The 24,301-nt window shown below is 57.8% G+C and overlaps 1 protein-coding gene across 8 annotated transcripts in view; it reads right to left on the bottom strand.

Moving 5' to 3' along the window:
• The window catches only part of LDB3 (LIM domain binding 3), a 60,155-nt gene extending 35,854 nt beyond the window's left edge, over positions 1 to 24,301 (bottom strand). For 5 of the 8 annotated variants that reach the window (XM_087824246.1, XM_016214748.2, XM_087824248.1 and 2 more), the window contains exons 1-6: positions 24,128 to 24,301; positions 14,768 to 14,919; positions 14,172 to 14,247; positions 12,499 to 12,857; positions 2,772 to 2,941; positions 2,290 to 2,326 (exon numbers count right to left, since the gene is read on the bottom strand). In XM_087824246.1, coding sequence (XP_087680372.1) covers positions 2,290 to 2,326; positions 2,772 to 2,941; positions 12,499 to 12,857; positions 14,172 to 14,247; positions 14,768 to 14,919; positions 24,128 to 24,220 — 887 coding nt within the window. In that variant the 5' untranslated portion in view covers positions 24,221 to 24,301. Of the gene's footprint in view, positions 1 to 2,289; positions 2,327 to 2,771; positions 2,942 to 7,654; positions 7,859 to 8,915; positions 8,939 to 12,498; positions 12,858 to 14,171; positions 14,248 to 14,767; positions 14,920 to 24,127 lie in introns of all 8 variants that reach the window. The other 3 variants (XM_087824247.1, XM_016214749.2, XM_087824249.1) reach the window with 2 other exon arrangements.

Raw genomic sequence — 24,301 nt, 5'->3', positions numbered from 1 at the left:
ACTGGGGTGAGCCCAGGACCCCACCTGTGACCAGTAGCCACAGTCACTAGGTTGGGCTTTAGTCACAGACAGAGTTGGACTGCTGCAGCCACTGCACCTCGAGCCCCCAGGTCCTCAGGCCCCCCTCCTGCGGCCACGGGGAGGATGGGCATTTTGGGGGAGGTTATGAGGACAACCCTCCAGAAATTAAAGTCAAGAAAAGACATTGGAGCAGAAGGCTTATGCCCCTCTAGTCCCAGTCAGAATCCTTGCTGGGCGCCCCAGAGCCTTCACTGCACAGCCACAGATCCCAGAGGGAGGGACTGGTGGTGGCACAGTGCCTGTGGGGGGAAGCTGCTTTCTTGGGTGGGAGCCTGAGACTGAGGGAGACAGCAGGCTGGAGCATCCTCTTTGGCCTTCCTTCCAGATTTCCCTACAACAAAACCCTACAGTAGCTGGGAGAGGCTTTCAGATCTGCAGCACTGTTCCCAAGATTCTGGTCCCTTGCCTTCTGCTGGAGGCCAAGCAAGCTAGTGGGGGCTTTGGCCGGGGGGAGGGACTAACCCCCCACTTATCTACAGGAGCAGGCAGGACAGGCCCAAGGGGTGCTTCTGAAAGCCAGGGAGGGAGGCCAACGGGGAGGCCTGAGGAACCACCCTACGTCCACCTGTACCTTCCTGCTTCCTAAGGAGCAAGCTTAGAGTCACCTGCCAGATTAACACAAAGTGACAAGAAGTGCACCAGAGGGGGTGGCAGGGGCCAGGAAGGCAGGTTTGTCTTATGGGAGGGAGAGCAACCCCCTGCTGGCTTCTTGTTGAAAGGAACTGGGGACTTTGAAGCTGTTTGTTTGCTGTGTGTGGTGGTTGGGGGCGGGGAGAGAGGGAGCTATAAAGCTCCTGTCAAGTCTTGGGTGAGGCTGCAGTGTTCTCTGGAGCATCTATGTGGGTGGCTTCAAAGGGGAGGTGGAACAAAGGGAAAGAGCACACAGGAGCAGTGGGACATAATACAGGGTGAGCTGACAGCTCAGTCACACTTAGAATAGCTAGAGACCGGCCCTGGTGAGGTGGCTCAGTTGGTTCAAGCATCGTACTGATACACTAAGGTTGTGGGTTCGATCTCCAGTTAGGGCACATACAAGAATCAACAGTTGAATGCATTTAAATACCTGGAACAACATTTCTCTCTCTCTCTCTCAAACCAATAAATAAAAATTTAAAAAATATAGCTAGATGCCAACTTTTGAGCTAAATCAAACATCATCTCATTTCAGGCGCACATAGACACAGTGCAGGCACTGACAGGTTAAGAACTGTTATTGGAGCTGCCTGCTGTTGTTAGCAGGCCTGCAAGGACCACCTTTAGGCTTGGAAGCCCCAGCCAAAGAGTGGGAGCAATTTGGATTGGTTCAAAAAGAAAATCGACGTCAACTCTAGCTGACCCCAGAGTTCTACTCTCCACACCATCCTGTGGCCATGACACACAGGTTAGCAAGAAAGCTTGGCCCAGAGTGAGCCCAGCCTCCCACAGAGGCCACCACGGATGCACTGGGACTCTCCCAGGAAGAACATGCAGGAGACAGTTGCCTCCAAAGTACAGTACAGCACAGCCACCCTGGGCTCCGTGCCACAGCATGGAAGGCCCTAGTGGGTTCCAGTGGGTCTCCGGACAGCGTGCCCCCATGCCGTGGTCCATGAGCACCTGACAGACAGGCCACGGGGGGCAGGTTAGTGGCTGTGGCCTCAGGCCTGCTGGTGTTTCAGAAACCATACCTTGACCTTGAGACACTAGTCCTGCACAAGCCCCTCCTCATGCCCAGGGCTTGTCCTCCCTGCAGCAGCTGTCCTTTGAGCAATTTATGGAACTAATAACTCAACATCTGGCCAGGTGAATCCAGGGATCGGGGCCCGTGCTCAGCACAGCCCTCCTGGTACCTGCTCCCAGAGCCTAGCCTCCAGACTCACAGGGTGCGCAGGCAAGGCAGCTGGCCGGCGCCCTCACAGGGAAAGATGCTCTCATTCTCAACAGCCCAGCAAAGGCCAAAGCAGCCCTGCCCCCTGCCCACAGACAGAGCCAGGAGAGCCCAGAGTCCTCACCCTTGTAGCCTGGACCCGGGGGATAGAGACTCATCTCCTGCACCCACTTCACTGACCTGGGACAAATGCCCCACTCCAGCATCTGCTAAAGCCCCTTAGGGGCCAGGAGTTTCCAAGTACATGAACTTGAGAGGTTCCTTCCATGAGTTATGTCAACCTGGGGCTGCCGGGGAGCGGGGGCTGAGGGGCAGGCGGCAGAGCCTGGGCCAGCACTCACCTGGACCTTCGCAGGGCTTCTTCATCGGGGTCTTGCACTGTGGGGAGAAGGTTGCTGGTCAGGAAGAATCACAGGGAGCATGAGGAAGAAAAGCCACTAGGGCTCTGTGGGCACTGAGTCGCTACCAGTGACTGGACAGCAACCGCTCCCTAGCCTGCAAACTAGGAAGGGAAATGCTGTGTGCTGGGCAGAGGGCAGGAGGAGAGAGGGAGGAGAGGAACCGGTGTGGCTTGCACGGTCCTCCTGTCCCTGCTCTGAGCAGTGATTCCTCCTGGAAACACCATGCAGATCTGCTGCCCACTATTTGGCTGGGAGCTGAGAAGAAGGGGCTCCACAGGCCGCTACTCATTTATCCAGGCCAGCTCACCTTCGACGGGTCAGGGGGCTTGATCCCTGGTTCTGTGGGCTGTGGAGTAGGACCCAGGACCCCTGTGGCCCCTCAGCATCCCCCCTTCTGCCCCACACCCTCAGCCCTCACTCACTGTATTCTGTCCCTGTCATCTGGGCCAGGATGCGGAAGGAGCGAGACTGAAGGTTGGAGGAGCGGCGGGCCCACTCCTCAGCCTCATCTTCAGGCTTGTTCTGGTTCTTAATCACAGCCTGATACACGGGAGAGGCGCTGTCCACAGCGAGGTCTTTAACAGGAAGGCTCCTGCAATTCAGAAGGAGGCGTGGGCGAGGCGAGGCTGGAGCCCTGCTCCCCACCCCTTACGGTCCCCCCGCACTGCGTCCCGGCACCCTTTGCACCCCCTGGTAGCCCCTACTTGTCTGAACCCACCATACCCTTTACCCGCAGCCATCTGAGAGCCTGGGACAAGGGTTGGCTGGGTCCTCAGTGCTCAGGGTGGTCACATTTAGACGGTAATTCCTCTCATGGAGGGTCAGGAGGCTCAGATCCCTCTGGCCAACACCCCACCCCATGCAAGCTGCAGACACAGACCTGAAGACATCCCCACCTCAGGGGCCAAATCTCCTTCAAGAAGATTGGAGGCAAAAGACATCTTGAAGTAATTCCCACCTCCCTGCCAGGCCCTGAGTTTGGGGCTAAGTGAAGACAAGCCATTCGGGGACCCAAAGGCTTCCTCCTCACAGCTTTGGATCCAAACAGGAAGCCACCAATGCTGGGAATGCCTCAGCCAAAGACTGAAGGCTCCAGCTCAGCTACAAACAGGCAGGCACAGCAGGGAGGGGGTGAGTGGGGGTGAGAAGCAGCAACAGGCCATGTGGTTGGGGAATCACCTGCAGACAGGGGGATCTGGCCTGGGGGAGCTGGGAGTGGAGCTGCAGGAGGGCCGCTAATCTTCTGCCTCAGTCTATTGAGGGGAACCTGGTAACCTTCCCTTCCCTTACACTCCCAGGGTCTGGCACATAGTAGGTGCTCAAAACGTAGTTGAATAAATTAATCCTATATCAGAGCCAAAAGAGCCCCCAGAGCTGCTTGGGTTCAGTGCCTCCCAGCCTGGACCAGACTGCAGGGCAGGATATATCGAAAACTTTATGGGTGCCCACTCACCCTGGCCAGTAAGGGCTAGAGGAGGCAGGCTGCCCAGCCCCCCTGTCATGGACTCAGGTGGAATTCACAGTAATAACAGCCTGCCTTCCCAGCCAGGAGCCAGCCAGGTACTTACTGATGCCGAAACTGAGATCCAGAGAAAGACTAGCTCCCGCTTATAGCACATAGGGGCCCAATAGAGTTAGAACCCAGGCTTCCAGGCCCCCAGGCCCATCAGACCCTCTGTAATGACAAGGGCTTAGGAAGGCCACTTCTGCCCACTGAGCCTTGTACTCCCCAGATGCTTTATTCCTAAAAATAGCCCAGCCCAGACACTTGCCCTGCCCTGCATCCCCTGCCTGCCTCTATGGCTGCCTCTACCTGCACCCCCAAGGGCCAGCTGGCTGGGAGGGGCTTCCCCAGTACCCATGTCTTCTACCCTCTCTGCAAGGAGCTATCCAACACAGGCCTAGTCTCCCAGGAGAAGTATCTCAGGATCGGTGCCCTATAGCTGGCTCAGGCTGGGCTACAGCAAAGGCAAAGACAGGTGACAAAAGGTGACTAAGACTGGGTGGAGCTGCCCCTACTTCCCCAAAGGCTGTGCCCTGGCCCAGAAGCTACAGGTAACAGCCTGTAGTTGAGATCCCCTGGGGAAGACCTGTGAATTCTCAGGGGTCCAGGCAGGGGGGAGCCTGGGGCTGTCCAGGAACAGAGAAGTGGGTGGGATCTTGCTGAGAATGCCATTTCCAGCAGAGGGAGGTGCCCCAAGGCTTCTCAAAGCAGAGGCTGGGCCTACCGTCTTTGGGTGAGATGGGCAATAGGAAGGCACAATCAGGATGCCTTGTTCTGCTCAGAGGAAGTGTGGACTGGCCGCGGGCCAGGGAAGGTACAGCCCCAAGCCCAGGCCCTGTCTTAAGCCTGCCTACATTGAGCTCTGTGGTCCAGAAAGCAGACAGAAGTGTCTGCTGCCATTTGCCTGGAGCTTGCCCTTCAGGTGCTACCCTGTCCTTCCAGGGCTCCTAGGGTGCCAGAGGCTGCCAGGCACAAATCCCCTGGATTTGACATTGTTGGCTCATTTCCTACCACACTGCAAAGACCAGAGACTGGTGCTGCTGCAACAGAGATTGGGAGTCCAGTGAAGGAACTGCTGAGCCTTTTTACAACTCTGAGGCTCAGGGAGAATATATACACAGAGAGAGTGGAACAGGCCCCCATCCTGGGGACCCTGGGTCGGAGGCTGTTCTCTGGAGCTCCTCCCAGCATGATCTTCTTGCCACTAAAACACTCTATAATCACCGCAAATCAAGGTCACCTGGGGTATTTACCCCATTACACTGCCCTTAAATATGACTCTTTTGTCTCCCTTGAGTGGTCTTGGCAAGCGCTGGCTCCTTTAGGTCCATGTTCCATGAGGATTCTGGGGAGTGGCCTCTAAGTGGCCCCCTTATCACCCTTTGCCCTGAGTAATGAATGGCCCAGTGTGGATGCTGAGTTCAGGTCTACGATGTCTCAGTGCAGACAGGAAAGGTTGGGTGAACCCCACAAAGTATGGCAAAGAGAACGCAGAGACCCTCAGCCTTGGGGGCCAGCATGAATGTTTTTACTCTCATCTGTGTCCATAGTGACATTCTTTGAAGCAAATCCCCAAAGACAAGCCTGTACAGGGTGCAGGGCGTGTCCTGTGGCTGTGAGGTGGGTATGGGGAAGAACACAGACTGAGGCACTGTCCTCAGACACGCCCCTCTGAACCCACACACTATCCCACAACCAGACAGACAATGGAACAGACACTGTGGGGTCTTACTTACGCCAGTGGCGACACCCTGCCAAGCAGAGGGAAGCCCAGCAGTGAGCGTGTGTCCATCAAGGGATGGCAGAGGGGCGGCGCACACACGAGGGAGCAGGGTTAGGATCAGAAAAGAGTTATGGGAGTGGGGTGGATAGAGGAGGAAGAAAGAGAGACAAAAAGAAAACTGTCAGTGAGGAAGGAGTCTCAGAAATAACAGCAGAAACAGAGCGGCTTCCAGCAGAGGGGCAGCTCTTCCCGTCACCACGGCAGCACCAGCCCGGCAGGGCTGTTAGAAGGACGGGGAGAGCATGTTGCTTCCCAGGCACACAGGGAAGGGGAAGGGAGGGCCGGTGAGAGGGAGATGGGAAGGTCCTTCCAGAAGACTAGATAAGATCCAGAAGATTATTCCTTCCAGAAGACTAGGTACATCAGGTTAAAAAAGAAAATCACGGGTGCCCTAGTGGTAAAGCAATCACAGCATTCTTTCCCCGTGGTGCAGAAGGTCGTCCTTCTGAAGGGCCTTCTTCCTTCATCTTCACTGAACTTCCCTTTAGTGATGTGACCACCTTTAGGAGCACCTCAAGGACACACCTGCCACCTTTTGTGGAAAACAAACGTTAACAGGAAATCCCTGTTATCTCTTCAGCTTAGCTGGGCAGTTTTGTTTTTCTGGGTACACATGAGATAATGGCTGTTTTTAAACTTGCATCGTCACAGTTTCTGCTTCGAACAATGGAATTAAATCAGCACTGCCTAGAGTTCTGCCTGAGCCTGGCCAGTTGAGCCCCACAGCTCCAGGGCAAGCAGCCTCCCTCCCCTGGTGGCCCAAAGGCAGCACTGCCTGCCGAAGAGGCCAGGCTCCCTTGGGACCAGGAGTCCATGCGATCTTCCTTTGGCTTCTGGAGCCTTCCCCTTTTAACCTGCACTGACTTTATGGCTGGGTTCTGGGAGGGTCAAACACTATTGGAGTTTCCTGGGACTTTTGACCCCTTTATTCCTCTTACACACCTGTTTTTCTTAGTTTCAGAAAAAAGTACGACATCACTTTAAGATTTTTTTGCCTTGAGTTGCTAGGGATACTGACTTAGGGATAAGATGTTGGCCAAAGAGATAATCAGTCAGTTCTGAAAGTCAATGCTAATGCTACTCCCAGGTAGAAAACAGTCAGAGATAGCGTGCGCGTGCGCGGTGTGGGAGACACGCGAAAGGAAGAGTGAGACAAGAGAAAGACAGAGACAGAGAATAAAAAGTGAAAGAGACAGAGGCACACACAGAGAAAGACAGAGAGATACAGAGAAAGGGAAACTAAGGGAGACTGAGAGAAAGGCAAACAGTAAGGGACCCCCATTAATGTTTTCACTATTAGCAGCTTCATCTACAAATGATTTTCAACCAACTCTTTCCCTATTTAGCCTTCAAGTTCCTCAACCATTGATAACAGGCAAATTCCAGGAGCCCAGGATTCCTCAGTCCCACTGCCCTGAGGCCAGGCTGCCCCGGGGCACATAGGAGGAGGCAGGTGCCCAGTCCTGGTGCCCCCCAGCTCCGCAGCGGGGAGGCTGCCACAGCACCTGGATGGTTTGCCCAGAGGCCCTTCCTACGCAAGAAGCCCAGCCACATAGTTGAACCGCTCTCATCTTTGGAAGAACGCAGCAACTTCCCTCCAGAGAAAGGCTCCGTTACGAGAAGCCTGGGGTATCCAGAGTAAGAATGCAGCTCTGGTTAACAAGATTCCGAAAGTCTCTTTCTAAACCAGTCCCCCGGGCCGGGGCCAGGGAAATGCAGAGGCTGTGACAAGCACCTGGAGGAACCATACATTCTGCACTTCTCCACCCTTCTCCCAAAGCTGACCCGGAGATTAATTCTGGAGAGAGAGCACTGCTCTGGGCTGCCTGGGCCGAGGCTGCCTCCCCTCCAGGGGCTGTGCCCTGGGAGTCCCAAGGCAGGGAGGAAAGCTGGTCCTGAAGCCTAAAGTCTCTGATGGTGCCCAGCAACCTGGGCCCTCCACCTTGGTGGGGCGGGCGCGGCCCAGCCAGTGGCTGAGGTGGTGAGCGTGGCAACTGCGGAGGAGGGGCGGCGCTTACCCACTGAAGTCACTGCCCTGGGCCTGGGCCTGCCCAGCAATGGCATCCATGATGGCGTCCTGGGAGTACATGCTGATGGGCGTGTTGTACTGCGCGTGGATGATGGTGGCCTTGCCGCCCAGCCCCTTCACCTCGATGGGCTTGTGGGTGGACAGGGCTGAGTCCTTCAGGGCGTTGGGGTTGAAGCGCTCCTGGTAGTCAGCACTGGGGGGAAGCAGGGGGAGCAGAGGGGGGTGGGAGGGAGGTGGAGGGAGAAAAAGGCAACAGGTGGTGTTACATGGGAGGCCCAGGTAAGGGCTGGCGGTGGAGGCTGTCCAGAGAGACCTCCAAAGTCTGATCCCAGAAAGTTGGCCCAAGTATGCAGACTGTGGGTGGGTGTGGTCGGGAAAAACCTTGGCACCCTCCCCAAAACCCTCTGCAGAAGGATTTTCTTGCCCATCTGGGCTTTTCCAGATCCCTGGAGGTCCCCCGGCTCAGCCTGAGCTACAGCCCAGGGTCAGCAGGGGGCGCCAGGCGTCGGAAGCTCTCTCACCACACCAGCGGGGAAGCAGAGACAAAACCGGGCTGGGGAGTGGGAGTTGGGAGCAGGGCACAGGAGCTGGGTCTCGGGGATCAGGCAGCGGCAGCCCAAGCGGAGTCCAGGACGGCCAAAAAGGCGAAAAACAGCCCCACGGGGCAACTGTGGAGAGTGTGAGCTCTGTTCCTCTGCGGAGGGACTCCTCCTGCCGCCACCCCTCAGTGGCCAGGGTCTCTGCTCCTCTGGATGCTTCAGGGCACAGGCTTCTTCCTCAGAGCAGGGCTGGCTCGCCCCGCATGTCGTACTTGCTGTGTGGCCCACCAGTCTCTACCCATCAGGGCTTTCCCTCAGGCAGTTGTGCTCCCCAGGCAAAGACAAGGTCAGGGGCAGCCCTTCTGTGGGGTCCACCAGGACAAAGATGTCTTCAGGCTCACAAAGAACCCAGCGTCAGTGCGGCACTCCACCCACCGCCTCCCAGAGCAGCCTGGGGCCTTAGGCAACTGGAGATTGAGAACAAAGGAACGGCCGGGGTACCAGACGGAGCCCTCGCACCCTTCCCCAACGCCTGCACTCCATACGCGCAGCTCCCCACACGTGCAGGCTCACAGGGACAGATGCACCCCTCTCACGCATGCACACACGCGTACACATGCTGACCCCGGCACACGCTGTCAGAGCGCCAGGCACGGACGCATGCTGGGATATGCACGCAAGAGCACACACATGCTGTCCTCCGATACTAACTTGGCTGGAGAGTTGGCTATCACCTGGGGAGGAGAGAGAGAGCAGAGAAGACAGGGCTATCAGAGTGAGGCTCCTGCCAGGAGCCACTGTGGAGGCAGGGCCGGCCCAGACTGGCCCTGGGTGAGGACAGTGCAGAGGAGGGAAGAGCTCGGTTGGGTCAGAGATGCCTACAGCAGCGTTTCCCTCAGTAGGTCCCAGGTACCCAAAGCTTTGCTAGGAAGAAGGGTGTTCTGGTCCAACTTTAAGGGCACTCATGCACGTGGCTGCAGACTGGGAGAGAAGCAGGTCAGCTGCTGCTGCCAACGGCCCAGGTACCGCCTGGCCTGACAGCAGCTCTGGACTTATACCCTGGTTTAACAGGGGGCTCTGGGAGTCCTGCGCCCTGAGCAGGAGTTGCAGTGGTGCTGGGGCATATGTGAGGTGGGGTTACTCATAGCCCAGGGGACCTGCCCTCCCTCTCAGAGCAGGGGCAGGCAGCTGTGGCCACTCCTCCCGGGGCACAGGGGCAGGGAGTCTGTCAGTCCCCAGTGCAGCTCGGCTGGACGAGGGCGACAAGGCAGACAGAGGGGTAAGGAGGCTCAGAAGTGGGGGTCCAAGGCTTACTGAAGGGAAGCACCCAGCCAGCGAAGCCCATCTTGGATACAAGAGGGCCCCCACCAGCACTCTCCTCTGAGTGAGCCTCTGGAACAGCACCCTCTCCTTGGGGGAGGCATTGCCTGCATTACATCTCTTTAAGCACAAATTCCTTGCCCCAGCAGATCCTGGCAGTGTCTATAGCCTGAGCGGGGAGGCGGTATGGAACTGTCCTTGCCCCAACCTCTGGCAGCTTCTCAGGTCTGACCACTGTGGGCTCTGACTGGGGGGGCCTGGCCCTTCTCATCCTTTGGCCAAGGCCCTGGGGATCCAGGCCAAAGCCAGGGGCCCCTGAGCCCCAGGAAGCCTCACAGTGGCCCTGCTCAGCCCCAGGCCCCTGTCTCAGAGCTGATAAAATTTCCTCTGTCTTCCCAGTCTCAAAATAGCTGCCAGTGGAGCTATATTCAGAAAGGGCCAGCACAGATCTCCCATTCCTTCTCCATTTTTGGCCAGTGCTGACAGCTGCAGGGTCAGCTCTTGCCTTGACCAGCCGTGCCCCCTGCAAAGGGTAGTGTTGACCTCTGGGGCTGCCTCTGCTCTGCCTGGGCAGCCAGCTCCTTCTTTGGCATTGATTCCTGTCCCCTGTTAGCTCCCACCTGCTGTGGGGAGGCTGGAATGCCGCAGCAGACATAGCTGAGAGGAGGCAGCACTGGGGTCTTGGAGAGGAAGACCCAAAGCTATAAGACCTGCCCAGGGTGGCCTGGCGGACACTGCCCTTCAGTCCCAGCCTCAGAGAGAACAAGGAGAAGGGGTGCTCAGGCCCACTGTCCCGCACCCCACTTGTCCTTCTCCATGCCTCCCAGGGTAGAAGCTGCCAAGGAAACACTGCAAGCTGCTCAGAGAGCAGGGAAAGGAGCTTCCTTTTAAAGTCAGACTGGACAGAGTTCAAATCCTGACCCTGCCTCTTCCTTGAGCTGTGACTCTGGGCAAGGTACCTACCTGTCTCAGCCTCTCCTCATTCATGAAATCGAGATGGCGGTACCTACTGCACAGACGGGTTGTGCAGACTAAACGGAACACTGAGGGGAGAGCCCTCGGCCTGGATTACTTGTCCAGTGGATGGATTTCAAGCAGTTAGACACTTAGTGAAGGCCGAGCCTCCGCCCAGCAGCGCTGCTCAGGCTGCCCCAGCTCAGAGGCCTCACCCTTCCTGTGGCACTGCCCAGAGACAGCAGGCCAGCCTTCCTTTGGGTGGAGTGCTCCCTCCCTTAGCCCATCTTCCTTGGAGGAAAGCGCTGGACTCCATTGCTCTGAGTGTTGAGTTATACTGTAACACCTGTCAGGTTCTGCAAAGTCCCTGTGCCAATAGGAGGGCACCTTGGGAGACATGAGAAGTAGGGGCGAGGCTGGCCCTTGACTTCCAGCGGCAGGTCGGTGGGTCCCTGTCTCCAAGCAGGGAGAAGTCAGGCAGACCCGGGTGCCAGTCCTATCTGTGACCTTGGGCAAATTACTCACTCTCTCTGGGCTTCTATTTTCCCAGCTATATAATGGAGGGAATGATGTCCACCTCTGAAGTTGCTGAGAGAGATGTGTTAGTTAAAGCACAGGTTAGAAGGTGCCCAGACCAGATGGAGAGCTCAGCAAGGGGAGAGAATATCCTCACTGCAGGTGGGCCTCATAGGAGGTCCTAGGGGACCAAGAAGAGTTACCAGCCCAACCAAAGCAGAGAAGGAGGCCATTTCTACTCTGCTACTCCCTGAGTTTTCTCCTCGCTGGAAAGAGCCAGGGGTATATGACTGTGTCACTGTAGCCCAGAAAAGAAGCCAGGGAGCTGAGACTATGGGGTAACCGAGGCCAGCTTCACTCAGGATCTGAGAAAGAGCTAGGACCTAGGGGAGGTGGGGTTTCCAGGGAATCAGTGAACTGGTGGGACTGTTACCTTCTGGGGCCCAGGCAAAAGAAGGGCATGGGCTTGGGTCAGACTGACCTGGGCTGCAATTCTGGCTCACTGGTGTGCCAGCTGCGTGCCCCCAGGCAGTGACGACAGGCAGCGCACACTGAGTGTGCAGAACAGAGCTCCCCACTGTGCACGTGCTGCCTCCTCCAGTCCTCCCAGTGACCCTGAGACAGACAGCTTCACGTCTATGTCCTCCTAACCGCTGGGCACACTGCCTCGCGCAGACTGCTCTGCCTCTAGCACACAGTCACTAGAGATAGTCAGGCCAATTCCATGGACTGTGGGAGGAGCTAAATGAGGTAGCAAGCAGAAAGGACTTAGAAACACGAATGCGGCTCTGCTTGGGCCTCCTGCCCCTCAGCCCCTCCGTGACCTACTGGCTATAGGTGTTTTCACTCGTGTTCGCAGAGCCCCACCCGCTGGACCTCAGCAGGCAGGGCGGGCCGCTGTTCTGCACAGCCCCTTTCTCCCTGGGGTCCTGCTCCTTGCTGCCCCACCCCAGCAGGGTATGTCCTGCAAGCCACTCCCTTCACTCCGTTGCCAGTCCCTGAGCCCAGCTGAGGTGCTTCGCCCTCCAGGCAACCTTCCCAGACCAATCTAGGCTTAGAGAATGGGCTTTCCGCCCCTCCAGTTCTTCCTGCTCCTGCCTCAGGGCTTCCAGAGGGCGAGGACAAGCCTGTCCCCTTGCCCCAGAGCTCTTAGAGGCAGCAGGCTTTGTCCTGTCCTGGGAGTGGCCTGGTGTGACAGTTTTGAGAATCAAAGTCTCTCGCATTCAGGCCCAACTCAGCCACTTAATAGCTGGACAGCTGGACCTCAACTTAACTTCTCCAAGCCTCAGTTTTCCCCTCTGCGAAATCTGACACACCATCCCAGGGTAGCTGTGCGGGGCAGCGATGCCATCACCTGGCTCATGGCAAATGTCAGCAGGAGAGTTGCTTCATGGCTCTCAGCCCGCCCTGCTTCCTGGGGTTGGGGTTGGCCAGGCCTCTACTGAGCACCGAGGACCCAGGTGGCCCCAGACCACCAGCGGGGAGCTGTGCGCCCATTACCTACCCTCCTGGGAGTCCAGCACCTGAGGCCTTCCCTCGGAGGCTCATCTGATACATCTGAGCCATCTCCCTCAGGGTCTCTGCCGAGTACAGGCCAATGGGGTTGTTATACTGCCTTGGCTGGCTCGAGCCCAGTGGCACTTTCGGGCTGAGTGAGTCCAGGGCTCCCTCCGGGTTGGTCTTGGCCCCTGGGCTGCCCTGTGGAGGGCCGGGGTCAGAGGCCTCCACGTGGGAGGAGAAGGCGGAGGTCTGGGAGAAGGAGGAGCTAAAGGTCTGCCTGACCTCTGGGGTGCCCGGGCCGGCCCTCGCCTCGGGGTTGGGGCTGGGCGCCACCAGGCTGCTGTTCGTGTCCAGAGCAGGGTCCTGGCACAGGGTAGCCGCCATGCAGGGGAGAGAGGAGAGAGCAGTTAGAGGCCACACGCATCCCGGTGCTTCTGTGTGGACCTGAAACAGAGGTGTTAGTGTGAAGGCCCACAGCCTGCGCCTGCTGCACTGCGCTCAAGAGGGCCAGGCAGGGCCCCGGAAGAGAAGGGTGCGTCCCGAAGAGCAGGGGAGGCACAAAGCTCCTGGTTCCAGGGCTGGCACCCACCTGGACAAAAGGCAAAGCCTCCCAGAGAGCCAAGCCAAGCCAGCCTGCCTACAGGGCTAGAGGAAAGGGCTGGAACGAGGCCCTGTGGGCATCAGGGACCGGGGGGACCCAACTCTACTCCACATCTGCTTCCCCTTCCCCTGAGTAAGGGCCCCTGGTGGGTGCAGCCCAGCCTCCTGTTCTACTGACCCCGCAAAAATGCCCCCATGGCCAATGAGGGGGACCCCAGCTGGTAGTGGATAGGCAGAGTGGAGGTGCAGGAGGGGCAACTGAGGAAGTAGTGGGCTGACATTTGGTTCCTTTGGTTCACCTCTGCAACTCCCCCTGAGTAGCCTTCTGCCTGGCTCCCCAGCCTGTCACCCACTCCAGCTTCATCAGCCCCTGCTCTCCCGCCTCCCTGACCCGTGCCCACTCTGCCTCACCGAGGAGACGGGGGTCAGTACAAGGTTGTGCAGGGAGGGGTGGGGAGCAGGCCCTTGCAGGAGTGGTGGGGTGGGCCTCCCATGCCTTGGACTCACAGGGTTGAGCTGCTTAGAGGAAGCTGGGAGGGAGCCTGGGGCATGCGGCGAAGTCTGTGCCAGGGCTCTACCTTCTCTCCTGTGCCTGCCTTGGTCCCCACCAACATTTCTGATTGGGCTATGGGTATGCAGCTGGGAGGAAGAATGAAATCCGAGGACGAAAGCCTAGGAGAAACCCCAAGGGCCAGCAGGCCCCTCTATGCCTAGGAGCATCTCCTGGGGTGACCGTCTGAAGCTAGGACCTCCAGCTCTCATGCCACTGTCCCCTCCCCTCTGTGCTGCAGGAAGATGAGGGTCAGAACCTTCTGGACACTGTCCCACTCAGCTGAGAGGATGCTCCCCCTTCTGAGGACACTGCTGCCTAAGCGGCTATCGTGTCAGTCCAGCCATGAGATTCTGGCAGGTGGCACCCGGCGGACACTCCTCACTCAGAACACCTCTCCCCAAGGCCTGCCTACTTCCCAGGGTCAGTGACAGCAGGCAGCGGTGGGCCAGGGCTGACCCCTCGCCATGGGGCTGCACCCAGGACTGAGTCTGAGAGTGGAGTCTGCTCCCACAGTCAGCACCTACCTTCTGGTGGGGGATCACTGGCAGTGGAGACTGGATCGGGGGTGCTGCCGTGGAGATGGGAATGGGTCGCTTCGACCTGGAGAAACCAGAAATGAGGCCAAGTGAAGAAAGTCATGTCTGGGGCCAGGAGCTCCCGACTGGGCAAGACTGGCCAGGGGAGAGCAACGCAGTGCTGGGGAGCCTGTCAGAGAGCCCGAGGCCCACACCCACCAAGTAGGCTGGGTGTCTCCAGGGAATCACTGGGTCTAACCAGGATGGAGAAGTCATGACCCTTGGGCACTTTGCAGCCACTGGCCTCTGCAAGGAAATGGGAGGCTGCCTGGGCAGAGAGAAAGCAGGGAAGAGCCTGGCTTCTGGGCCTGACGGCCCACACACAGGCAGCCCCAGACCCACCCTCCCAGTCTGGTCTGTCTAGGGGAGCACAGATGTGGCCGGTGCTTGACAGTGACTAGGGCCTGATCCTTTCTCTGGTCCAGGGCTGTCCTCATTGCCCTGCGAGGCCTGGTAGCACAGGGCTGAGCCCACACATCTGCCACTGAATAGCAGGCACCTGATGCCACACCCTGCTTCCCCCCTGCTCTGGAGCTGCCACCTACTTCTGCAGTGTGAGGCTCAGGTTGTAGCTGGCCGACTTGATCTTGTTCTGGGCCTCCAGGTGGGTCATGGTGTCTGTGTTGACGCCGTCAATGGCTACCACGAGGTCACCCTGGCTGAGCTGGGACTGGGCTGCCTTGCTGCCCGGTGTGATCTGAGAGGAGTGCAGAAGGGGGGATGAGCATAAGGAGGGTGGGGCTGAGGATGGGCCAGTCCTCAAGGAAGAGGCCTGCCCTTTTGTCTCTCACCGTGGTGAGCACTGGCTGCTCACCGAGCCACACCCCTCCTGCTGGCACACAGCCACCACCTTTCCTAGTGCCCTGTATCTGTGTGGCGGTAAGGCTAGCTCAGGCTGGTGGAGTGGGATGAGGCGGCGCACGCCCCTCCCGGGCTGTCCTGAGCAGCCGTCCTTGCCATCCTTCACCTCTCTTCTTGTGGGCTGCCTGGAGGCGAGGACCCAGGGGAGGACAGCCGAGCCACTAACAGGAGGGGCCTGGATCCTGGAGTCGCGACTTGGAGAACGACCAAAGAGCACTGCGTCGGATGCTGCTTGAGTGGGACATGAACTCGCTGGGCTAAGCCGTGGAGCTTTGGGTGCTGTGGGTTTCACCAGTTTGCTCACTGTAACATTTGTACCCTGAAAATTCATGAAGCACTTTCCAGGCCCCAGGAAGGAGGTGATAGGCAGGAACTAAGACTCAGCACCACCACAGAGATGCTGCCAGATCAGCAGGTGGGACAAATGCCCCTCACAAAGCATTCTAGTGTGAGTGCCTAGTACTACCATGGCAAAGGTGCAGCAGCCGGCTGGGTGCTGTCAACCCTGCCGAAGTGAGCAAGGCTGGACCATGCTCTGAGGTTGGTTCCATCCTTCCAGGAGGAGAAGTGCACATGTAGGGCCCAGTTCCCAAATCCTGCACCCTAATGACATCACAGAATGTTAGAGGCTGGGGCCCCTCCCCCAGTGTGATCACGCAGAATGCCAGGCACGCTCCACTCTGAACACCCCATGCTATGTCAGGAAGGCCACACCCCCAGGAGCTTGGGATGCCATGATGGCTCAGATTCCACTCCCAATGTCATGCTCAATGCCAGGTTCTGCAAGCCTGGCTCCTGGTAATTGCGTCCTGGATGCTGTGGAGACCCCGCCAGCAATGGTATCACATGAAATGCAGAATTCTGGAATTCCTGGTGACATCACCTAAAGTAGCCTGACGGCCTGCTCCTATGACATCCCACGGAATGTGATGAAGCCCCATCTCTGAAGATATCTCACTAAATGTCTCTGACTCTGCTCTACCCTGTGACGCCGTGTGGAATGCCGGGCAATGGTAGGATGACTGTGAGCTGACCCACACGACATAGTGTGGAAGGCCATGCAGGCCCTGCCGTCAAAGCCCCATAGGGAAGAGGAGCCTCTGCAGAAAGCCCTTGGCTTTTCCTCCCCAGCTGCCCACCAGCCAGCCAGTCTTCCAGGCTTCTCTGGACACATCGAGTCACCTTCCTGGCTGTACCCCAGGGACAAGGCCAGCTCCTGATACTGGCATAAGATCTGGCCAAGGTCTCAGAACCATCCTAGAAGGAGCCTAGAGAGGACCTGGGGACAGTCCCTTGCCTTGGGTGTCAAGCCTGAGAGGGCCTTTGGCCAGGCCCTGGAAACTCCCCTCTAAACCAGAGCCCTTGCTGTCACCAACCTCCAACCTGTTCCCAGATGTGCTCTACAGGGTGGCCTGGGAACCGAGTGTGATGACCAGTGAGAACAATAAGAGTGTCGCCCAGAGCAGCCTCCCCACTCCCTGAATCTGCTGAAACAGATGAGGGCAGGAGAGAAACCTTGTTTGCCAGGTAGCCACACATCGCCTGTTTGCAGAGTCCAGCCTCTCCCCCAGCTCCCACCAGGCGTCTGAGGACTAACTACTCAGCCTTCTCAAAACGTGCATCACCCTTCTCCCCAGTTCCAAGGCCGCAGGGACCCTCTACTAACGACAGGAGAATATTGTTTTCTTCGATTTAAGGGGTTCAGCAGTGGGTGAAAAGCAACAACTAAGAAAGACAAAACACTTTGTAGGCTAAGAAGGGGCTCCTGAGGGCAAGTGGGCTGCCTCCGGGCCTATCCTTTCCCTACACCTGCCTTTCCCTTCCTGCTTGTGCTCTCCCCAGCGTTTTATTATAGACATCGTCAGATGTACACAAAGTGGAAAGAATTTTATACTGAGCACCCAAATACCCACCACCGGGGTTCTACGGCAACATTCCATCCACGAGCTGCGCCCGTGGCCATCCCCCTCCATCCAGCAATCAGCTTCGTTTCGAAGCACCTCAGAGGAAGGAGCAGACCCAGTGTGCTTCCATTCCGGATGCGGAGGGTGCCGCAGCCCTCCTGGGGGGCTGCCCACAGGGCTCCCCCAGCCGACTCCCACACCAGAGCCCCCACGCCAGGGCTCCCCCACACCAGGGCTCCCCACACCAAGGTTTCCCACACCAGGGCTCCCCCACATCAGGGCTCCCCAGGTGCTTCTAATGAACTACAGAGAAGGGGCCGTCCCCTGCAGCAGGGAGCTCCCAGGTGAGCGGTGGGGACTATCAGCACAAACCTCACACAGCATGGCAGGCCTGCTGCTCACAGAAGTGATAACTGCCAGGCAAGACCAGAGTCATGTCCAGATATCATGGATGTCAGTGTAGTCAAGGACACTGGACAACATCCAAAAGAAGCTGGGCCAGGTCAGCTCCGGCAGGGGGGCAGGGGGTTAGGGGTTGGGGAATCTGGAACGTCCTGCATTTGGAGCTGCCTCTAGGCACAGGCTAGCTCACACCACACTTGCCTGCTGTGTCTCCTACCTTCCCCTTGCCTGGCCCTGCCTTGCTCCCCCTTGTCCTCAGGTACCCACTGGGGTGATCCTTGCTCCCAGGGTAGAGTTCAGTCTCACTGAGGTCTGGTCAGTTGCCAGACTTCTCTGAGGGAAACAGAGAGCTGGCTCCTGCCTGCCTGCCTGCCCTGGTGCCTCTATCCCTGCACCTGTGTATGCCCATCAGGGCACAGCTGGCTTGGCCTTTGGCCACCCTGAGCAGGATCCAAGAACCCTGGGCTGCCGTCGTCTTGCAGGGAGGTGCTCTTCTAGTTCTGTCCAGCTTTCCTTAGAGGCGGCAGGATGGAGGCAGGGATCTGCAACTGGGCCCAGGGGTCACCATATCCTCTCCCCCCACTATAGGAGAAGTTGGCCCTGCACAAGCCCTGCGTGTGAAGGGTGCGGTCCAAGCATAACGCACCCATGGATCTCTTGCCGGACTCTATCCATGTCTGCTTTCCTCATTCAAGGAAAGGCCTAAAGCAGCTAAATCCTTGGAGGTTTTTTCTTTAGTCTTTCCCCTTTTAGGCATTTGAAGGACTCTGTAGTAGTTGTTTCATTCTCACTTCACTCTCAGCCTTCTCTAGTCACCAGCCACTTGTCGGCTGGAAAACCAGCCCTGGGCAGAGCTCTAAGCCCGAGGTCTCATCTCAAAGGTTCCCTAGGATGGGCTCAAAGTATCTGGGGTCCAACATTGCCACCAGGAGTCCTTTTACCTGGCTGAGCCATGGTCTTAAGGCACCCCAGAGGGGCACAGGGATAATAGGTGCCAGGGAGCAGCTGTGGCCCGGCCACCTGCAGGTGCCTGTCAGGGAGGAAGCAAAGGGAAGAGCATGGACTTTGGTTGGAGGCAGACCTGAGGTTGCCGTGCCAGCCTCCATGCTCTGTCTGTGTGGAAAGAAACAACACCTTTCTCCCACGATTGCTGCGAGTATCACACTATCAAAGAGGATATTGTGAAAGGAGGGCACAGTGCTGAGAAAGTTTCAAGGAAGCTCCCCACTGAGGAGGCACAGGTGCTGCCCCAGCTCCTTCCCCTTGGAGATGCCAGAGGGGCTGAGGCTGGGAGGCTACAGTTCTGGCTCCAAGGGAAACAAGACCCAGAGCTGGCAGGGTAGGGTGCATGAGCCAGCATGCTGTCCCCAGAGGGGCCTCAGCATCAGCTGGAGGGGATCCCGAGAAGTTCTGTCCAGGTCCTGGGGCAGCAAGATGCAGGCCAGGGCTCAGGTGCATTCATGCCATTGGTTCCTGTTTCCCCAGTTCCCAGGCGGCTGGCAGCCGGGAGGGCAGCTGGGCTCCCTACAGAAGTTCCCAGCCATCTCTCCCAGTGCTCAAAACCAGATGACCGCCTTCCCCTCTAGATTTGTCCAAGTAAGGCGGGTGGGTGATGGGGGACAAGGGCAGTTAGTGGATGCTGTGGATGGTGTAACTTCCAGCATCTCCTCCCCACCCTTCCAGGTGGACCACCCCAGGGGATTTCCCGTGGAGCCCTAAGTGCATTTACCATTGTGCGATTAAATTACTGCCCTGCCAAGCTCTGCTGGAGTCCCATCTGGACTCCCCCGGGGCTTTGCTCCATCCCCACCCTCTCACTGGAAACTTCTGTCTCTCTGTGGCCCCACTTCCAACCCCACCCTGGCCAATAAGCAAGGCAGAGTCTTATCTGTGCTCAAAAAGGCTCTCCTTGCACAGAGCATTGCTAGGGCAGGGGAAACACTGTGATATTATAATGGTGGATACATGTCATTATACGTTTGTCCAAACCCACAGAATGTACAACAAGAGTGAGCCTGCCTGGCTGGTGTGCTCAGCGGTTGAGCATCGACCTAGGATCCAGGAGACTGAGGTTCAGTTCCCAGTCAGGGCACATGCACTGGTTGCTGGCTTGATCAGTTGTGGGCTCGGTCCCCAGCAAGAGGCAGCTGATCAATGACTCTCACATCATTGGTGGTTCTCTCTCTCTCTCTCCCTCTCTCTTCCTTTAAAAAATAAAAATATAAAATAAAATAAAACCCCTCTTAAAAAAAAAAAAAAAAAAAAAGCGACCCTAATGTCAGCTCTGGGCTCTGAGTGACAATGATGTGTGAGTGTAGGTCCATCAGTTTAACAGATGCACCATCTGACGGGGATTTGATAGTGGGGGAGGCTGCGCATACAGAGGGGCAGGGAGCATATTGAAAATCTCTGTATCTTCCCCTCAACATTGCTGTGAACCTAAAACTGCTCTAAGAAAAGTCTTAAAAAAAGAGACTCTCCTTCCCTGGCCGTACCTGCTCCAGCGGCTCCTGTTATGTCCCCTCCCCTTCTTCGAGAAGTGCCCAGCAGGTCTCACCTCTGCTGTCTCCCATCCCTCCCACACCCAGCACTCTGGCTCTGGCCCCTACCACTGCACACACGACAATGACCTTCCTGTGCCCAAAGCCAGGGGTCACTGGTTTCCTTTCCAACTGACCACACCCATACCATTCCCTGGCCTTCCAAGTCTCTCCTCCTCTTGTCCAGGACCACAGTTCTGGCCATGTCCTGGATGTCACCTGTAGAATGCTCCTGTGGGAACATCACTCCTGGTGGGCCCTAGGGAGCACTGGGACATGGCAAAGTCCCTTCATGCCTCTTAAGATGGTTCCTGGGTAAAGGTGGAGCCGGTTCCAAGGGGCCTTTTCAATGGTAGACCACCCTGGATGAGAGGGGACTGTAGAGGGACAGAGCCTCAGGGAACTGGGGAGACATCTCCCAGGCTGAAGGGCTGTCCAGCAGGGCCCAGGGGACCTTACTCAGGAGCCTCCTCCATCCTGGTGTCCCACACACCTTTCATCCTAGGAGCCTGGGGGCACCCCAGGAAGTGGCCCCTGTCCTGTGTCTTCGCCCAGGGCCTTAGAGGTTCTGTCCCTGGGACCCAGCCAGCCTCATGCCCACTTCCTTCAGGGCCATCCCAGGGTCAGGGACAGCTCTGAACAGCAGGGAAGGGACGCCTGCCAGGGGAGGGCCTGGCTGGGAGACCTCTAAGAACACGTTCCCAGCTGTGGGCCTGTCAGCTCTCTCTCCCATTCGTTCTGTGTTGGGAGTGGCGGCCTGGCAGCCCCACAGGAGCCCTCCAGAGGCTGGCTGACCTTAGTGGCTATAAACAGCATGACCTGTCAGCACTTTGAGGTGCTGCCCAAGAAATATCTCCAGCAGCCCCTGAATTCCAGGAATTGCAGACACAGTTGCCCCAGAATAGTCTTGGCTTTCCCCTCCCTGGGGACTCTCTGTCCTCTGGGTCCCCGTTTTAGCTGGGAGAGTCTGACAAATACCGGAACTGAAAACTTGAAGGAACTGGTCCTCAGGGCTGGTCCCCCGCCAGCCTTCCCCGCTGGTGAGTGAAGCAGAGACAGCCCCCGCCCCCCGGGCTAAGCCCCCACCCATCCTCACAACCAATCCCTGAGGAGCAGCAGGTACCAGGACTTTCACAAGTGCAGGTTAAACAGCCTCTCCCAGAGGCACTAGCTTTATTTTACAGATGGGAAAACCGAGGCTGAGCGGGTGAGCTGACTTTTCTGAGGTGACACAGCTGTGAGCAGCAGAGCCTAACAAAAGCGCACGCCGCTTCGGTAAAGCTGAGGGCCCCTGACGCGCAGCGGCTGCAAGGCCTGGGGTGGGGTGGGCCTTTGTCGCTGCTCCTCCCGCTCCCCAGGTCCTGGAGAACTGGCTGGGGGGGTGGAGGAGTGGGCAGCTCACGTTGCAGGCCCCGCCGCACCTGTCCAGGATAAATAAAGGCATTTCCCCTCCACCCTCTGAGCCTCCCTCCTGAACACCCTCTCTGTGGGTCCTCAGGCTGAGACCCGTGGAAAGGAGGCCTTGAGGGGCTGCTGCCCCAAGGGAGCTGCTGTGGGGCCTGTGGGCAGGATGGGGTGGAGACAGAGTTATCACTCAGCTTGCAGGTGGCTGGCGGCTACCTTTTATAGGAGGAGCTGCAGCCGGCTCCTGACTCTGACAGGTGACAGGCCCCACCCAATACTTCTCTACTGGCCCCTAGTCAGAGGGGTGAAGGGTAGGCTAGGGGGCTAGGGACTGCCACGGGAGCTCCTGTGCAAACTCAAGCCTGTTTGCCTGGCTCTGAAGCCCTGCCTGGCTGACCACTCCTCTGGATTGCAGTGCAGGTGATCTCAGGGGAGGGGTGGTGCCAGACCCTGCTGAGAATGGGCAGCCCTGCCTCTGCGAATCCTCTCTCTGCAATGTGCTGCTAGTTGCCAGGCACCTACTGCCCCTGTGAGAAGTGAACCACGGCTGGAGTGGGAGTAGGGTCTCTGGTCCTGCATCCCTTTGGGAGAGAAATTCCTGGTATCACAGGGCCTGGAGAAGCCACAGCCCTGGTTGTGGGGTCAGGGCTCAGGGTCTCAGGCCTGGCCTGCAACATGGAGCCTGGGACGCCACAGTCTGCCCACTCTAGGCTATCAGCGGCCACCAGAGCAGTTCACCAAGAGACTTCAAGCCCTGGGGAGTCCCCAGTGCCCAGCTTGCTCCATGGCTGCAGTGATTGGGGTGCGTCCCTGTAGGAAGCAAAGAGGCCATGTGCCCATTCCCTGATGCCTTGCCTGAGCTACAGGTTCTATTTTTAAAAATCCCCCTAGTCATTGGCTCCAGTACTTCCCAGTATACCCCCTCCCTCCAGTGAGGACACTCTTCCTGCTATCTAGCTTAAGGTCTCTGTGCTTCCATTAAGCCCTGGGCTGGCCAGGCCGGGTGGCACATAGGTCCTGGGTGAGGTCATTGGCTATCCTGGGTGTCAGGATAATTTCCACCCACAGGAATGGGACAGGGAGCACCAGAGGGAGGCCTTGAGGATTGTGGAGCGGGGGCAGAGCTGGGCTCAGTACCGGGTGTGGGTGGCCAGTGGACCTGTGAGAGTGAGAGTGGACAGCCACCTCACATAGAACTGCAACCAGGGGGGTGGGGAGTGTGCAGGGTCCTGGGAGTTTCCATTTGGGCTCAGATGCCCGTGTGTCATCATATAATGAGGTAGGGTGTGCAAGTCTCTGCCCTTTTAGTACAGCAGCCTGTGATCCCCAGGCCCGTGGGTCTGGAGGGTGCAGGCTCAGGTTGGAGTGGCCAGCTCTCCAGGAAGACAGAGGGCTGCAGCCTCCTCTCTGCGCTGGAGCCAGGCCAGCACCCCATCTAGAGAAATGCAGCCTCTATGGCTGTTACCATAGCACCCCAGTGGGGCTTCTCCTTGGGGTCCCTCCAAGTGCCCACATCAGGTTCCACAGCCAGGACTGCACCTCCAGTGTGGGTACTGGCTTCCTGCCACCTCTGCCAAGCAACTTTCAGGCCTTTTCTGGATATTCACCTCAGTGCTTCCCTGCCCCCGTCCAGCCCCCGGGCAAGTCTCCGCTACCCAGAGAAAAAACGATCTTCTCCGGGCAGCAACCAAGATGTTCCTGCCCACCCATCACCCTCCAGTGACAGCCTGGGCCTCAGCCTGCCCCTCGAGTGCACAGCAGCACTGCCGGGCTGCCTCAGCCTTGGCCTGTCAGGCAGGGCTGGCTTATGCTCTCACACACCTCGCAGTCCCCCGGGCCTCGGCCCTTCAGCCCCAGCTCTGCCCGATTTGTCAGATAGTCCCTTTACTTGACAAATGCTGCCTGAGCACCTACCGTGTTCTAGGCCCTGGTGTGGGTTCCAGGCCATGGCAGTGGTTAAAACAAAGTTCTCTCAGCAGATCTAGCGTCTCTGCCCTCTGGGTTTCAGTGTCCCCAGCAGTCAGTAGTGTTACTCAGTCTCCGGTATTCTGTGACATCCCATCGGACAGTGCTGCTCCCTGGTCGCAGACACCGCAGGGCATGGTCATTTTCCCAGGCAAGCATGGGAATAAGCTTGGCAGGTAAAGCAGCCCCGGTGAATTGGCTGGGGCTCAGGCAAGTGAGGGAGGAATGCCCAGCAGCATGAAGCCAGCCAGTGTAAGGTCCCTGGCAGGCCCAGGAAGGCAGGAGAAGGGACTATTATCTTGGATCTGGGACGGAGCAGGTGCTGGAGTCCAGTAACGGGCCGAATCCAGCTCCGAGCCCTGACAGCCCATGTCGGCAGTCGGTCCATCTACCTATCCACCCTCCTGTTACCTGCCCTCTCAGTGCTAGGAGTGCTCTCTCCCCAAAACAGTTGCCTACTTCCAAGGAGATCCTCCAGGCTTGGGGACACCCTGAGCCCACTGTGCCGAGGAAGGGCTGAGAAAGCTCTACACTCTGTTCCCTTGCCACCAGCCCTGAAAACTTGACATTTCCTTCTCAACTTTAAACACCCACCACTTCCAATGACATTTCACATTTCACAGGCCAGCCAGTTCGGGTGGGCAAACAGCTATGGCCGAGACCAGGGGCCTGTGGCCGGCAACAACCAGTTGGGTCCAATCCCAGCCTCCAAATGGGGATGGGGTGTGCTCTGCTTTTCAAGAGCCTTGAGGAAACAGACAGATGGACATACACACCCTCGTCTGACATGCAAACCCCTATGGCACCAGGCCACAGGCATTGCACTCACCCGGGAGATAGTGAGGGGCATGTTGAAGTCCTTGCCCCCCTGCAGACGGAAGCCCCAGGGCCCAGGCCCAGTCAGGGTCACGCTGTAAGACATGCTGGTGCTGACAGGGGCGGCCTCTGTGGACAAGAAGAGAGGAGTGGAGTGAGAGGGCCCTCACACACCCTGTGTCCCCAG

Source organism: Miniopterus natalensis, chromosome 14 (genome assembly GCF_054644295.1).
Source record: "Miniopterus natalensis isolate mMinNat1 chromosome 14, mMinNat1.hap1, whole genome shotgun sequence".
Taxonomy (NCBI): Eukaryota; Metazoa; Chordata; class Mammalia; order Chiroptera; family Miniopteridae; genus Miniopterus; species Miniopterus natalensis.
Note: the sequence above shows the minus strand (reverse complement) of the source record. Positions and strands in the feature narration are given on the sequence as shown.